This window comes from Bactrocera oleae, chromosome 4 (genome assembly GCF_042242935.1).
Source record: "Bactrocera oleae isolate idBacOlea1 chromosome 4, idBacOlea1, whole genome shotgun sequence".
NCBI lineage: Eukaryota > Metazoa > Arthropoda > Insecta > Diptera > Tephritidae > Bactrocera > Bactrocera oleae.
Window position 1 is genome coordinate 38,741,969 of NC_091538.1, and position 16,191 is coordinate 38,758,159.

General features: G+C 38.9%; 1 protein-coding gene across 3 annotated transcripts; it reads left to right on the plus strand.

Annotated features, from left to right (window-relative positions):
* Positions 1–621: 621 nt before the first annotated feature.
* Positions 622–15,340, plus strand: tamo (PUB and ZnF_RBZ domain-containing protein tamozhennic). Of its 3 annotated transcripts, none has more exons than XM_014236216.3 (7): positions 622–1,172; positions 10,723–10,858; positions 10,919–11,118; positions 11,176–11,443; positions 11,515–11,595; positions 11,660–12,804; positions 13,342–15,340. In XM_014236216.3, the coding sequence occupies exons 2-7, from the start codon at positions 10,735–10,737 to the stop codon at positions 14,218–14,220; spliced, it is 2,697 nt and encodes an 898-aa protein (XP_014091691.2). In that variant the 5' UTR covers positions 622–1,172; positions 10,723–10,734; the 3' UTR covers positions 14,221–15,340. The 3 variants fall into 3 exon arrangements, with proteins under 3 accessions (XP_014091691.2, XP_036218093.2, XP_014091692.2); XM_036362200.2 differs by having other exon boundaries at positions 10,726–10,858; XM_014236217.3 differs by lacking the exon at positions 622–1,172 and adding an exon at positions 8,706–9,165.
* Positions 15,341–16,191: the final 851 nt, after the last annotated feature.

Below are 16,191 nucleotides of genomic sequence, written 5' to 3' on the forward strand. Positions count from 1 at the left end.
TTACGTCGCGCAGGACGTCAACTCGTTTAATAGGGGCTTGATATCTATTTCTAATATTTACTCCAGTCGCTTGAAGTGCGAAGCTCGTAAATATCTAAGCCGAATTCTAGATAAGGTCGGACATACTTGTAAATATAGGAGGTGTTCCAGCGGCTCTCTCAGGCCTACTTCCTTGCACTTTCTACATGTGTCATCGTTAAATATTTCTATTATTTTATGCTTACATACTTGCATATTACATACATAAAATAGATAACAGAATTCAAATTTCTGAACGAATGGTTTATATTCATTTGAAACCGAGCGCTCCTGCAACCATTCAAAAAATTTGAAAGTGAAAAGGAATGTTATAAATGGTAGCAGCGAGCTGTTACGAACAAGAACAAAAAGCGTGCCATCCGAGCACGAGTTGCACGGTCCCTTCGTTTTTCTTCGTCGTCCCCTAGCTCACAATAAACCGTTTTGGGTTACAAAAGAATCAGTGTATGAACTGGCTCTAGGCAACCCGTACCAATTGCTCTTTTCGTAGTAGAACTGTAATGGGTTCCCTTTTAGTACTAAAATATTTAGGGGCAACCCATGCCAAATGTCAATTTTTTGGGTATGTGTTAGTGAAAATCTTAGGATTTGTTACTTGTACATTTATGCATTGGTCGCGAAACAACAAAAGTGTTTATAAAGAAAATATTTCAAAGTCTTAATTAAATATTTATAGTTTTCGAGTGAATTTAAAAACGTTTAGATTTCTTTTAATCACATTATTTGTAGTTTGTACAAATAAAAAAAAAATGTAAATGCGGAGCTGCATTCCTTTGTATAGCTGCTGCTGCGTCAAAAGAAAATATTTATGCAATCTAGCCTGGGTGTGATTATTAATTCTCAAATGAATTTACTGAAGTATAAAGAAATGTAAATTTTAAGGATGTAGTGGAATAAAGAATTTAAATTTGTGCGAGTTGATTATTGTGTAAATTTCGGCAGCAGGAGGACCTAAAAATAACAACCACCTCCGCATCTTTAGCAAGTGTGAAAATTATACATAGCACAGCATTTGTGCTATTTAATTTCCTTTATTTGTACGAGTAAATCATGGAATGCCTTAATACATAAATATAAAAGTGCAAATAAATTTGTATGCAGCGATTATTCATCATTATACGATAAGAAGATTTGTAAGTGCATATTGAGTGAACTTCATATATAAATTTTTTTTTAGAAATCTTCGTTCTTCGTTGCTGGTTAAACATCTTTTTTACAAAAAAGTAAATAGCCAAAAATACTATTGAGAACAGCCTGATGCCTGGGCGGGCTACATCTTTTAGGCTGACGTTTTGCCGGCGAGGTGGTGTTTCTAGATTTGCCCCTTTTGTTAGAAATTTGAATGTTTGCCAAAAAAAGGGGAAACTTTAGTATACCATCCTACAATTTCAGGGTTAAGAGGGGTATAGTTGGATATAGTAGATTCTTCAGATAAAGAATATATATATTAAAGTATATAGTCATTTTACAGTTTTCGAGATATTTACGTTCAAAGTTGAAAATTTCAATTACTTTAAAATGAATTATACACTTATATTTTTCACTTTTATATCCACTAACAATTCAATAATTCGTTTGTACACATTTATTCTACATTATACAGTGCAAAAATAGTTTAACTTGAAATTTAATTATTGTTAAATTCATTTAATTATGACAATAACAAAAGGGTTGCAAAATGTCAAATAACCATTGTTACCTTATCGACATCTTTTGTAAACGAACTGAAAGAAATTAAAACAGATAATAACCCAAATACAGGAATCCAAAACCTAGAAAAATGAAATATAACATATTATTATGTTATACCCTCTATGACAATGTTACTTTTTTTTGTAAAACTCCTTTTTGCGTTGTCGGACTTCGGCCTCAAAAAAATAACCCTGGTCGGTCCAATACCGGGGTGTATCAAGGTTTTTTCGCGCAGAATTTCTATTTGTGTTGAAAATAACCTTTGTCAATCCAACACCGGGGAAACTAAAAGATTTGTTAGTGTCCATCAACGATTATGCTTCCTGTATTTGGGGTATAATCTCCCTTTTTATTTTGTTTTTCTTCATTTGCGAAATATATTAGTATGACAACACGGTTTATTTGATATTTACAACCCTTTTGTTACTGTCAAAATTATAGAATTTAAGAATAATTTAAATATTGAAATAAAGCAATTTTTGAATCATATAATATAAAATAATTGTCCAAAAACGATTTAGTGAAGTGTTTGTGGACATAAAAGTGAAAAATATATGTATACAATTCATTTTAAATCGAAAAAATACGTCCTTTAAATAGTTAAAATTTTTAACATTAAACGTAAATATCTATATTTATTCTTGATCTGGAGGACCTCCTCTATCCGCCCATACCCATTTTATCCCCGCGTTCTAAAGCCGACCCGAGAAAAATGTGTTAAGCTCGAGGTGATCACAAATGCTTTTTCTCATGGGAGGCACATCAGGTTTGTCCCCAACATTTTTATCATCGTAATATAAATTACAACTAATGCCCATTTTAATAATTATTCATCTTTTTGTGAGCAATAACTAAATTCAGTTGTTTTAATTTTTCGTTTAAAAATTTTCAGTTGTTTAATTATCTGTCAAATATTCATTTTATAAGTTGACAACACCAATTAAACTTCGACTGAAAATAGTTGAAAATCGTGATACCAAATAAGGGTTCGGTTGATCTGAAGTTGAATTGCGTTCAATTCAAAAACTTAACACACTTTGTACATGTTATTTCGCGTCGATCTCCTTTCTGCACTGGCTGCGCTTTAAATAAATAACCCTGGTCGTGTTCATGGTTCTTTCGCTTCCAACTCCCTAATGCACGCAAAAGAACTATGGAGACCCCGGTGTTGGAGCGAACAGGGTTATTTTTTTGAAGCGCAACCAAAGGCCGCTAGTGCAGTATGGGTGCGCAAAGTAATTTTTAAAATATACTGTTTTTCTTAAAAAACGCACTATAAGTCCGTATCTTGAATATACCATATATGTATAGTCGTTCTACTTCGACTATTCGATTAGTTGTTGTGCTGCGAGTATTTGAATAAATTAAAGTTGTTTGAAATCCAAGCAGCCTTTGATTTTTGCCTCTTGGTTTTTTTTTTGAAAAAACAGTTATTATTCGAATAGTCGACAACGAACGGTTAACCGTATAGTCGAAAATTAGGTTAATCGAATAGTCGACGACTTACGACTAGCCGGATACTGCTATACTAGCATAACACTAACTATCTATAGTAGCATAACAGTATGATTGTTTAGACACTATACACCATGCATATGTTTATAGTCTTCATGGTTTAAACTATACTTATGCTATCTTAGAATCTGATATCTGCGTCATCTACCAGGCGCAACGGAAACTCAAATATGCTTTTGAATATATGGTGTTTGAAAAAATAATAGGGACAAAGGGATAAATTTTAAATTTTCAAAAAAATATTTAAAATTAAAGGATATACAATAAAATAATTTAAATATTATTTTTAGACAATTATTTAACATTTCAAAAGTTATTTTAAGTTTATTTGAGTTTACAAAGTGAAAACGGATCCATTTTGTATTTCAGCATGGAAATACAAATATTACTTTTTTGTGTGTTATTTTATTTAATTATTACTTTTCTTCCATTGAAATCAAATATTTTGTTGTTACTCCTTTTATTTGAACCACCTCTTGCCTTCTTCGCGACATGGAGCTGACAATGTTAGTCCAAGTCGTGACCGTTATTGAATACCATGCTTCCTGGACTTTTCTCCATAATTCGTGCTTATTTTTCCATTTTTGTGCACTCGTAGCAGCAGGGTTGCTCCGTATCCTCCTGACACGTGCTGACATTGAGTGTAACCCGGGCCCGGAGGAATTTTTCTGTTGCGTTTGCGCTAAAAGGCTCCATCCAAACTCCATCTTGGTAAGGTGTAACACATGCAATGGATGGAGCCATGTTGTTGTTGTTATAACGATTATCTAATCCCCGTTTGGGTGATAAATTCTAGATTCGTTGTCGTCGAGGTCATCTAACGGAAGGCCCAGGAAACGAGCTGTTTCGACGGGGTCGGACCATAGGGAAAGGGGTGTTAGATGAGTGGGGTTTGTTGGGCATGCAAAGAGGTGGTTAGTGTCATGCGGAGACTCATTGCATGCAGGACATGTGTTTGGTATGTCAGGGTCTATTCTGGATAGGTAGGAGTTTAACCTGCTACAGTATCCAGAACGAAGTTGCGCGAGGGTCACTCTAGATTCGCGAGGCAACTCGAGCTCTGTGTCTGCAATGGGTGGTGGTTTGACTCGTACTACGCCATTCACTGAAAGGGAGTCGGTGAAGGTGTTAATGGCTCCACTGTGAATGGCGGTCAGTGCTTGTCTGAAGTTAGTTGCGTCCGAAGTCTGGTCGGCGTGCTGTCTGATGTCGTCGACGTAGTCAAGGAAGGACCTCTTGATGTTCCTAGGAGGCTGCTCCGCTGCAAGCAGGCGTCTGCAGGGGTGGTTTCTGCAAAAACATCCCAGCAGAAACTGCTTGGAGAGGAGCTCGTTATGTTCCTTAACCGGAAGCATACGGGCCTCGCTATGTAGGTGTTCGATTGGGGACATCAAGAGGCACCCCTTGATAGTCCATATTGCGGCTGCATAATTGAGGACCGGCCGGCCGATTGCCTTGTATGTTGCCAACAACGTTTCTTTGTCCTTTCCCCATGAGCTGCCGGCAAGCGATTTGAGGATTTTGTTGCGGCTCTGTACTTTGGCAGTTATCGCGGTCGTATGAGGAGTGAAAGAGCACAGACTGTCCAAAGTGACGCCTAAAATTTTAGGGTTATTTACTGTCGGAATTTTTGTGCCATCGACTGAAATGTTCAGGTCCAGTCTGTACTCCTTCGTCTAATTGGTGAAGATGGTCGCTGTGGATTTAGTGGGAGAGAGTGTTAGGTTCCTTGCAGAAAAGAAGCGAGAAAGATCGGAGAGGTAGCCGTTTACTTTTGAGCACATGCCATCGATTCCATTGCCCGACGTCAATATCGTACAGTCATCTGCGTACGAGGTCATTGAAATTCCCGCTGGTGGCTGGGGGAGTTTCGAAATGTAGAAATTAAACCGTAGCGGGGAGAGGACACCGCCCTGCGGAACCCCCTGTTTAATTTTCCTGAGTTTGGAGTTTTGACCTCGAAATAGTACGGATGAGTGTCGACCGCTCAGGTAGTTCATGGTCCACCGCTTCAGCCCTGGAGGGAGCGTTGATTGTTCCAGGTCCTCAAGTGGCGTTGCGTGATTGACTGTGTCAAAAGCTTTTGACAAGTCCAACGCTACGAGGATCGTCCTCTCGCAGGGTGGCTTCTGGTTCAGGCCATGAACTATCTGGGCGTTTATGACGCTAAGTGCTGTGGTGGTACTGTGCACTTTACGGAAGCCATGCTGATGGTCTGCTAGGCTCAGGTGGTGGGTGAATGACGGGAGTAACAAGGCCTCAAGTGTCTTCACTACTGGGGAAAGGAGAGTTATCGGGCGATAAGACTCCCCTTTGTTGGCGGGTTTCCCAGGTTTCAGCAGTGGGACCACTCTTCCGACTTTCCACACATCGGGTATTTGAAGAGTGGATATCGACAGGTTGAGGACCTTGGTGAGGTAGTTTACTCCCGTTGGGCCTAGATGTTTTAACATCAGCATGTTTATTCCGTCAGGGCCGATGGATTTTGACGATTTCGCCTTTTTGATGACACTCTGAACCTCCCCATCGGTGAAAGTAAGTGGTGCGCAGTCTTTTGGCATTTTGCAGCCGTCGGGTAACATATCGTTTGGCCTTGTCGGTCGAAGGGTGCAGTATAAACTGCCGGCTAAAGTAGCTCGCGCACTTCTTCGGGTCCGAGGAGGCATGGCCATCGAATTGGATTTCAACCCGATCGTCATGTTTCCTCGGATTTGACAGGGCCTTGACAGTAGTCCAAAGCTTACTCACACCGGTGGAGAGGTTGCAGGACTTCAGGTGCTCTATCCATTTTGTCCGCTTATGATGGTTTACCATTTGCCGAATCTCCAAATTGAGATCCCTTATTCGGGGATCACAGGGATCGGCATGGCGTAAGATGTCGCGCTCATTTGCTAATACAGCTGCTTCGGCTGGGAAATTAGGGCGGAGTTCCGCTATTCTTCCAGCCGGTATGAAGCGAGCTGTAGCAGCAGCGAGCACCTTGCGGAATTGACGCTCGCCAACGATGACGTCCGTAGGAATGGATAGTGCGTTGAAGGTGCTCTCAGTAAATTCTGTGAAGCCGACCCAGTTAGCTTTGTTAAAGTTAACATAGGTGCGGTTATCCACAGAAATAAAGTCAGGAGGTTTCTCGATCGAGATAATTATGGGCAGATGGTCTGATGCAAGAGTTAGCATAGGTCGCCAGGTTATACTATTTATCATACCACCGCTAGCGATGGTAATATCTGGCGAGCTATTACAGGTGCCCATAATTCTGGTGGGGGCTTCGTCGTTCATTGTGCAGAATGTCGAATCGTCTATCTGTTCCGCCAGCTCCATCCCCCTACGATCGTTTGACAGGCAGGAATGCCAAAGATCGTGATGCGCGTTAAATTGGTTGGTCAGATTGGGAGTTATGCTGTCTATGTGAGCTCCTTGGGACCGTGGAGGTCCTATCTTGGCCACTCGACTGGAGTGGCAGCGCAGTGCGCGAACATGGTGCAGGTTGCACGGCCGTTGAGGCAGATGTCGCATTATTGCGTTGACAGCATGGGGCCACGTAACTCGTGGTCCACTCCCTGTGTGTCTTAAGGCCCGAGCAGGTCTTAAGATGGCTCCATCCATTGCATGTATTGCACCTAAACGAGGTGGAATTTGGATGGAGCCTTTTTGCGCATACGCAGCAGTAGAATACCTCGGGGCCCGGGTTGGACTCGATGCCAGCACGGGTCAAGAGGATACGGAGCAACCCTGCTGCTAGGCGTTGCTCCAGTGACGACAAACTTAATCTAAAACTTACCGATCCAAACATGGTAAGATCGTCGAAATAACAGCCCTTGGCCGGATAAAATCCGGGTCAATTCCGGTATCGCAGAACCGGCTGTTGTGGGAATTGTTGGATGGAGCCATCTTAACACCTGCTCAGGCCTTAAGACATATAGAAAGTGGGCCACAAGTTGTGTCTGTCCAGTTGAGTGACCAACAAAGGACCTCTACTGTTCAAAGGACCTCAAACAGGCAGCATGACCAGTCTGACAAAGACAAAATGGAATAAACATGCTGATGCTAAAGCACCTAGGCTAGACGGGAGTAAGGTTCCTAACCAAGGTCCTCGTCCTGTTGTTGACCGCTCTTCAAATACCAGGCAGGTGAAAAGTCGGAAGAGTGGTCCCACTACTGAAACCAGGGAAACCCGCCAACAAAGGGGAGTCTTATCGTCCGATAACTCTCCTTTCTCCAATAGTGAAGACACTTGAGGTCTTGATACTTCCGACGTTCACTCACCACATGACTTTAGCAGACCGTCAGCATGGCTTCCGAAAGGTCACAGCACCACCACCGCACTTAGCGTTATAAAATCCCAGATAGTGCGTGGCTTAAATAAAAAGCCACCCTGTGAGAGGACTATCCTCGTAGCGCTGGACTTGTCCAAAGCTTTTGACACAGTCAATCACACAACGCTACTTGAGGGCATAGTAAAATCAACGCTCCCTCCAGGGCTGAAGCGGTGGACTATGTACTACCTGAGCGATCGGCAATCATCCGTACTGTATCGCGTTCAAAACTTCCAAATTAAGAAGAATTAAAGAGAGGGTCCGGCAGGGTGGTGTCCTCTCCCCGTTACTGTTGCCTTCTGCATTTCGAAACTCCCTCAATCACCACAGGGAATTTCCATCACTTCGTACGCTGATGATTTCACGATATTGACGGCGGGTAATGGAATTGATGGCATGTGCTGAAAAGTAAACTGCTATTTTTCCTACTTTTCTCGCTTCTCGGCTAGGAGGTTGACACTCTTCCCCATTAAATCCATAGCGGCCGTATTCACGAACTGGAGTACAGATTTGATCTTAACAATACAGTTGATGGTGTCGAAATTCCGGCTGTCAATAATCCTAAAATTTTATAACATTCGACAGCCTGTGTCCCTTTACTCCTCATACGACCGCGATCACTGCCAAAGTACAGATCTGCAACAAAATCCTCATGTCGCTATGCGGCAGCTAATGGAGTAAAGCAAATAAACGTTGTTGGTAATATACAATTCAATCGGCCGGCCGGTCATAAACTACGCCGCACCGATAAGGAACATAACGAGCTTATCTCCAAGCAGTTTCCGCTGGGATTTTTTTTACAGAAACCATCCTTGCGGTCGTCTGCTTAAAGCGGAGCCGCCTCCTAGCAACATCAAGAAGTCCTTCCTTAATTACGTCGACGACATCGAAAAGAACGTCTACCAAATTTCGGACGCAAATAACTTCAAACACGCACTGACCGCCATTTACAGTGGAGTCATTAACACCTTCACCGACTCCCTCTCAGTGAATAGCGTACTAGGAGTCATACCACCACCCATTGCAAGCGAAGAGCTTGGTTTCCCATGAGAATCTAGAGTGACCTTGCGCAAATTCGTTCTGGATACTGCAGCAGGTTAAACTCAACTTATCCAGAATCGACCTCGACATACCAAATATATGTCCAGCAAGCAATGAGTCCTTGCATGACACTAACTACCTCTTTGCATGACCAACGAATTCTACTCATCTAACACCCTTCTCCCTATGGCACGTTTCCTGGGCCTACCGTTAGATGACTTCAATGACAACCAACCCGAACCTTACCACCCAAGCGGGGATTAGATAACCGCTACAGCAAACAACAACCTAATTTGAGTACCGCGGCACAAGGGCATAGATGGAAAAGCTTGCTCTGCAGCAGCTACCAAGCTATTGGGGCCAGAATCAAGGGAACCCCATACCATAAAAGAGCTTTTCCGAGAGGACGATGGAGCGGAGAGGCTGGAACCTGAAGCAAAGTTCTGTCATACGCTTGGCAAACCATGCTGCGGGGATATAACATGGTAATAGACTCTTTGAGAAATGTCGGTTTTGTAATGAGGAGCGGAAACTTCGGATCAACTGTAATTTACCAAAGAAGGTGAAGAAGATTAAATCCATTTAAATATAGAATTATTCGAAAATCTTTGCAAGCCAATTTCTTCATGTCTTAATATTTCTATAACTATGGTTTTTGTGCTGATATTATATTTTCTATTCGTTGTGTGTTGGTTACATACAAAAAGAATATAACGCAAGTGGTAGTACGTTAATCTTTAAAAGTAAATGTATGTAAAGATCTGAACGAAGACTGATATGAAAAATCGCGCATTTCAATTTGAAAAACAATTATAGTAATCTTAGTATTGGGTGTATGCATTATTTCGTGCGGTTTTTTTTTCGAAAATTAAGACTTTATTGTGAAAAAACTGTAATACATTTAATGTTCAAAGTATTGCTCAACGAAAGATACTATGTTTGCCAATCTTTCTGGCAGTTTGTGGATCCCATCCCAAAAGAACTTCGCGGGCTTGGAGGTCAAGAAAGAATCGAGTCAATTTCTGATACCCTGTTCTGAAGTGAAGCGTACTCCGGTGAGGTCATCCTGCATTGATCTGAACAAGTGGTAATCGGAAGGTGCTATGTCTGGGCTATAAGGCGGGTGAGGTAGAACTTCCCACCCACAGTTTTCCAAATAGTTTTTAACTGGCCTTGCAACATGTGGCCGAGCATTGTCTTGATATAAAATTATTCGTGTCTGGTCGTATATTCTGTTCGTTTTTCCGCCATGGCATTTTTCAAACGAATCAATTGTTTTCGGTAGAGGTCCCCATTGATCGCCTGACCCGATTTCCATAGCTCATAATTGAGCACACCCTTGTGGTCCCACCAAATACATAGCATAACCTTGGGACCATGGATATTCGGCTTTGCCGTGGATGTCGATGGTTGGTCGGGTTTCACATACAATCTCTTGCGCTTTGGGTTATCATAATGAATCCATTTTTCACCGCCAGTGACAGTCCGATGAAAAAATTACTTCTTTTGGTGGCGTTGAAGCAACATTTCCGACATGCAGAATCGACGTTCGACGTCGCTTGGCTTTAATTCATAAGGCACTCAATATCCAAGCTCCTGGATGAATCCTAATGATTTTAATCGTCTGAAAACGGTTGCTTGATCAACTTCTAATACTTTTGCAAGTCCTTCTTGCGTCTGGGATGCATCTGCGTCGAGCAATGTCTCCAATTCTTCGTCTAAGTCGAAATTGCCAGTTTTAAACCATGCAAACCACTTTTGGCACGTTCGTACGGCTAAAGCATGGTCACCATAAACGTCCGGTAATATACGATGGCTTTCGGTAGCACTTTTCTTCATGTTAAAGTAATGAAGAAGAACTCCCCGCAAAAACACTTTATCTGGTACAAATTTCGACATTTTCAAATGAATGAAACAAATTGTTGTTCAGTAGAGCCCTCTCTTAGAAAACCGCACGAATTAATGCATACACCCAATATGTTTATTTCTGTATATTACCTAATTTAACCACATTTCCAAAGAAACAACTTGGACATAATATATAGTTATTATGAAGCAAATATCATTTTTTGATTATAAAGTCGGTCAGATTTTTTAAAATAAATTTGTATACTTTTAGCAGGTTGGCAAAATGTCTGACTTTATGCCACGCGATATGCTTCCTGACTTATGGGACGAAATCCTTAAACGTCATTGGACATATTTGGACACCGATGGAAGCATACAAAAGATTGAAGAAGGAAAAAAATTAGAGAGTAAATTATTTTTTAAATTTATTTAAAATATAAAATAACGATTTTTAAATGTCCTTGTAGATTGTCTTAAGGAGTTTCTGTGTATTGTGCCTCATGATCGGAAGTTTTTTTTACCGGAAACTGCTCATGTACTGAGGAAATCGATACGAGAAATGAACGAGTTCAATGCGTATAAGGCTATCATTGGATTTAGATCAATCAGTCACTATGCTAATAATTTATTTACCAAGCCCTGGCGCAAAGAGTTTAGAGTTTTAAAGGTTTGTCTTAAACACATGTATAATTTATTAGAATCAAAACGTTCGGTTTTCGTTCAGATGTATTCAGGTTTCTATCATCATGAAATTAAATCAAATTTGTTAGATGCTGAAAAGCTTTTCGAAGCTATGGGTTACAGACAGGTTTCGGAAGAGATTCTTGTATTGGATGGTCCTATTTGTCCTGATCAAGTGACAAACGTATCGCGTGATGCAATGGCCGCCTACGTTGAGTGCCAAATAATGGAACATATTTATTCAGGTCTTGTTGCACTTGGGGTTACTTGTTCTTGGCAAGATATATTTCACTATCGCGAGAAGTACATTGGTAAGTAATATTTATTATTTACTAAAAAATTAACGGACAATTTGGTAATTAAACTTTTAAAAAATCATCAGGAGGATCTTCTCAAGCGATAAAAGGTTTGGGTTATGGCATTCAAGAAAGGCAAATGCGAAAGGAGAAACTTATAAATATTGGTGAGTACCTAATCCTTCTAGTTATCTACTTAACCAGATAAAACATTCACGAGTTCTGATGCAGATAATTGTTACGCCAGTATTCAACAAACATTGGCTACACCAGAGTGTACGAATTGTTCGATTTATAATCGCATACCAGCAGGAACACAATACGGGGTGCACAACGAGAACCATGGAACTTGCGCTATTCACGCGCCTGTATCGTCAACAGTAACGAATCATTTATACAATGGAAACAGTAAGATGCCTTCATATCCAATATCTGGATATCAACTACCACACCAAGTTGGTTACGGAATGTCCTCAGCAGGTATGCAGCATTCTAGAAGCTTAGATCATTACAGTGAACCGGTGCCACAGTTGCCACATAGACATTCATTTGATCATCAACAAAAGGGTTGCACGGCGCATCATTACAAACTTTCGCACCAATTGCCACCTCAACACGTGTATGAATCCCCTTATGATTGCTTGGATGGCGCCAGTATGGGTGAAAGTAGTGTTTCTTATGCGGCCGTCGTCGCTTCAGGGATTGGCTCAAATAGCGCAATGAATAATTGTGGCATGAACTCAGCTTATTCTCATCCCTACAACGTGTCAGGCAACCGATATCCACTCCCGTACAATATTTCAAATCAGTTGAACACCCATTACGCAACTTCTAATGTCACGTGTAACGGTATTAAGAGTGATCCTTATAATAATACGGATAACGGCGGCTACGCATCCGTGTCAAAGTCGCACAACTACAACTATCAACAACCGCCGTTGCCACCTATACGTCAATCATCTGTAGTGGCTGGTGGTAAAGATTTTCAAGCATACCGGCAACGTTCCTTTCCCCCAGACCAACAATTAATCGAATTTGACGATCGTGCACCACTTAAATCCCACGATTTTCATGCTCAACTACATGGGTTACCACATTGTAATTCCTTTGATTATGATCGGGAACGAATTTTCGACCAGCAACGGCGCTTTAGTCGTGTTGCGAACATCCCAACGGCTTATGTACAAACGAAGGATATTATAATGGACCATCAATATGTACCACATGTAGGCATGATAACCGCTTCTCAGCATCCCTCTTCTGACGACATGTATGGCAATTATGCTCATGCACGACCATTGCCGAAAGTTGATCGTTTAAAAAACAATACATCAACTAATATTGCAACGAATCCAGAAAGAAATTCAAATGTAATGGTAAGAATAAGGATTTAATCAGTTAAACATAATTAAAATGACTTATCTCTTTAGCAGTTTATTTAAGTTTCAAACTGAAACTATAAAGACACGAATTTAAAGAATATTGACTATTTTGAAAAGTAAATTTTTCCCAAGGATTGGACACTATTCCGATAGCATGATTCTTGTAAAATTTCTTTGAGTATAATTAATTTCTAGATACTCCATTACAAATAATATGGATAGGTATAAATCAGCTATGCCCAACTCAAAGAGATAGTATATTATAAAAATTTGTATACTTGTATGTATACTGATTTGTAATTGGTTAAGAGGCGTGCCCGCATGAAGTCTGATCAACGACTACTGAACGATTTGTTGTATATATGTAAAGGCTGGCTTCGCTTGCGCACCATTGCCATAGCTGGTATCAGAATTATATTTTAATGCAATATTTACGTAGCACAATATAATTTTATATTTACAATATTAACATAGGCAAATTTTAAGACCTGGCAAAGAGGAAAACATTATAATAACATATTTTTCATTTAGGATGTTCTTGACAATAATGATAAACATTTGCAACTGCAGAATATGGAATTGAGGGATAGTACAGCTTTGTTGAATGGAATGTCTGGAGGTGGTAGCAAAAGAAAAATGTCTTCGAATATTAACGAAGCGTCTGATTTAAGTTTTGAATCGAACTTCGATGATTTCGCAATATTGGGTCGCAGTGAGCAACGTTCCCCGACTCAAGCCTCTAAGAATCAAGATGGGGTTGGCTCTTACGAATCGTGGAATTATGTTTTCCAAAACTTGGAGCGAGCTGGCTATTCAAAGGATTTAGATGAACGTGGTGATCTTCTAGTTCAGGGTTTAAATTTGGATTCAATGAATTTGTCGAATGGTGGCGGAGGAAGCAACAGTGGTTCTAAAACCAACGCAGAGAGGCGGCGATCAAATCAGACGGAATCGACAAAGGCTGGACGACATACTAATAATGACCTAAACAAAGCATCTTTGCTAGAAAAATCAGGTACACCCACTGCGTGGCGTGAAGTTGAAAAACGTGACGAAAAGAAAGTAGTCGGTGTTGGTAATAAACAAGAGAAATCTATATTCAAACCACAACCAGTAAAGAAAACAAAATCGGGCTTAAAGCAAACGTCTAACCTCTCCACAAATTCGGCGTATGACAATAATAATGCTAACATTGAAATACAATCGGAGAGAACCATTCGGTCAAAGACACGAAAGCAACCTGCTGCAGTGGTGTTGAACCCACAGCTGACCATAAGCGATCAGAATGAATGGAGTTGCCGCTTCTGCACTTTTCTAAATCCAAATACCGAACGGATTTGTGAGATGTGCTGTCGCAGTAAAGATTTAAATCTTGAAGCGGCCGTTTCTCATACACCTACTTGCGTTTAATTGCCTTTCAGTTAGTACGCCGCGAAGTTTGCAAACAAACATTTAGTGGATAGATGACAAAGGGGTTTTTCTAAGTTCTATAGTCGAATTAATGTGAATTTAATTTATAACTTGACTATACATGCTTAAATTAATATCGTAATCGGAATAAGCATATTATATTCTGAATTCTTTAGTCAAATCTACGCCGAGTTCTAAAACTTGTTTTTGGGTTAAATTAGAACTAATTTTTGTAGTTGTTACTTTTGTGGTATCTTCCATAAATTAAGTTATGGTAAAAAGTGGGTGGATCCTGAGTATTTCTGTGTTATATTTATTTGTAATTGATATTTTTATCCATTGTTGAAACATATATACGTGTGTATTGTTAAAAATTATTAACACAGGAAGTAAAAACAATCAATGATTTAGTCCTTTAGTTCCAAATACGTGCCTCCTGATTTATTATTTCACAATTTAAACTACGAATTTGAAAGTGAAATTGAAATATTAAACGAATTACAATAAAAAATCTGTATATATTTTGAACTTAATATGAACATATATATCTAAAAACATATGTATATTCTTAAAGTGAAAATGAATTAAACGAACAGAGCTACATATCGTCACCTTAAATGCAAAATAACGTAACATCATTTTTTATATGTTTACATGAGAAGAAAAAAAGCGATATAAACTAAAAACTATTCATATAAAGGAAAGAATTTTAATTTGGTTATATCTGAGCAATAGCTTAAAAGTCAAATATGTAATATGATATATGTATGTAGTAAATTGTAATTAATAAAAAACTCAATTTCGAACTTTTTGATGATACGTTGTTTTGCATTTTAGATGAGATACACATATTTTATAGCTATTTAAGCAACCTAGAAATGTGAAAATGAAGAAGACAATGATTAACTATATAAAATACGAAAGCTACGAATTAAAAGATATGGATGATAAAACTCCTTAAAAATGTGGTAAACATTATAATGGATCTTTGAAGTTATTTTATGTAATATTTCGGTGTGGTCACTTCAGGAGCTTAAAACACTATTAAACTGTGTATTTGAATGTCACGGTGTTTACAGTCCTAAAATTAATTAAATACAAGTATTGACCCGATAGCGAAGATTATTTTTGCAGGCGTTTAACTTTGCTGAGGCATCTTCTCACCGCAGTGACTTTTTATAGTTACCATATATCGGTATTTTTACACTTAGCTCGCCCTTTCTAAATGTGTGTGTTACTCATGAGAAGCAATTCTTTGTCGATAAAAAGTAAAAATATACGATTAAGATAATAATTATTTAATAGAAATATAAAAGAGCGACTGCAGTAGGACGTTGTTGAAAGAAAGTTTGATAAGATGAATAATCTTAAAACATATTTTTCACTAATTAAGAAATGTGGAAAGTTCATGCTTTAATAGCTACAGTTCCATACACACATATGTATGTAAAAATTGAATAATAAGCTTTAAAGTCGTAAGTTTGTTAAATTTGAATTGGTCTAAGGACAGAACTGAGATTTATCGTATATTAGTGCATATTTAAATATGTATTTATGAAAATCGCTTATTTTATAATTGAACGACGACGCATCAGTTTTAATCTGATTTCATTATAATTATCTTTTGTTTGTGTTGTAATCTGTTTCATTTATCCCATTTTTGTTTAACTTAATATGGATAATCATTCTTCATATGTAACATTAAAAAAGAAAATGTTATAGCAAATCTATAATATATAATTAAACAAAATAAAATAAAGTAAAATTATATTCCCTTTACCTGACACAAATTATCTAAATATGATGGTATCTTAGGACATATAGATTATAATAACAATTATGTAATTGGTTTTAAATACCCATATTTCCAATTTTTGGTTAGGTAGCTGTAAACATGTGCAGTGTGCATAGTGAAACGTGCTCCGTAATATCTGAAAATATTACATCAATCGTATATATAAAAGTGAAAGA

What these genes read in the sequence shown, in the direction of transcription:
- tamo (XM_014236216.3), top strand. Translation starts at nt 10,735, where the DNA reads ATGTCTGACTTTATGCCACGCGATATGCTTCCTGACTTATGGGACGAA. An exon ending in AAGAGTTTAGAGTTTTAAAG is followed by an intron (nt 11,119 to 11,175) that starts GTTTGTCTTAAA and finishes GTTTTCGTTCAG; the next exon opens with ATGTATTCAGGTTTCTATCA. An exon ending in AAAGAAATTCAAATGTAATG is followed by an intron (nt 12,805 to 13,341) that starts GTAAGAATAAGG and finishes TTTTTCATTTAG; the next exon opens with GATGTTCTTGACAATAATGA.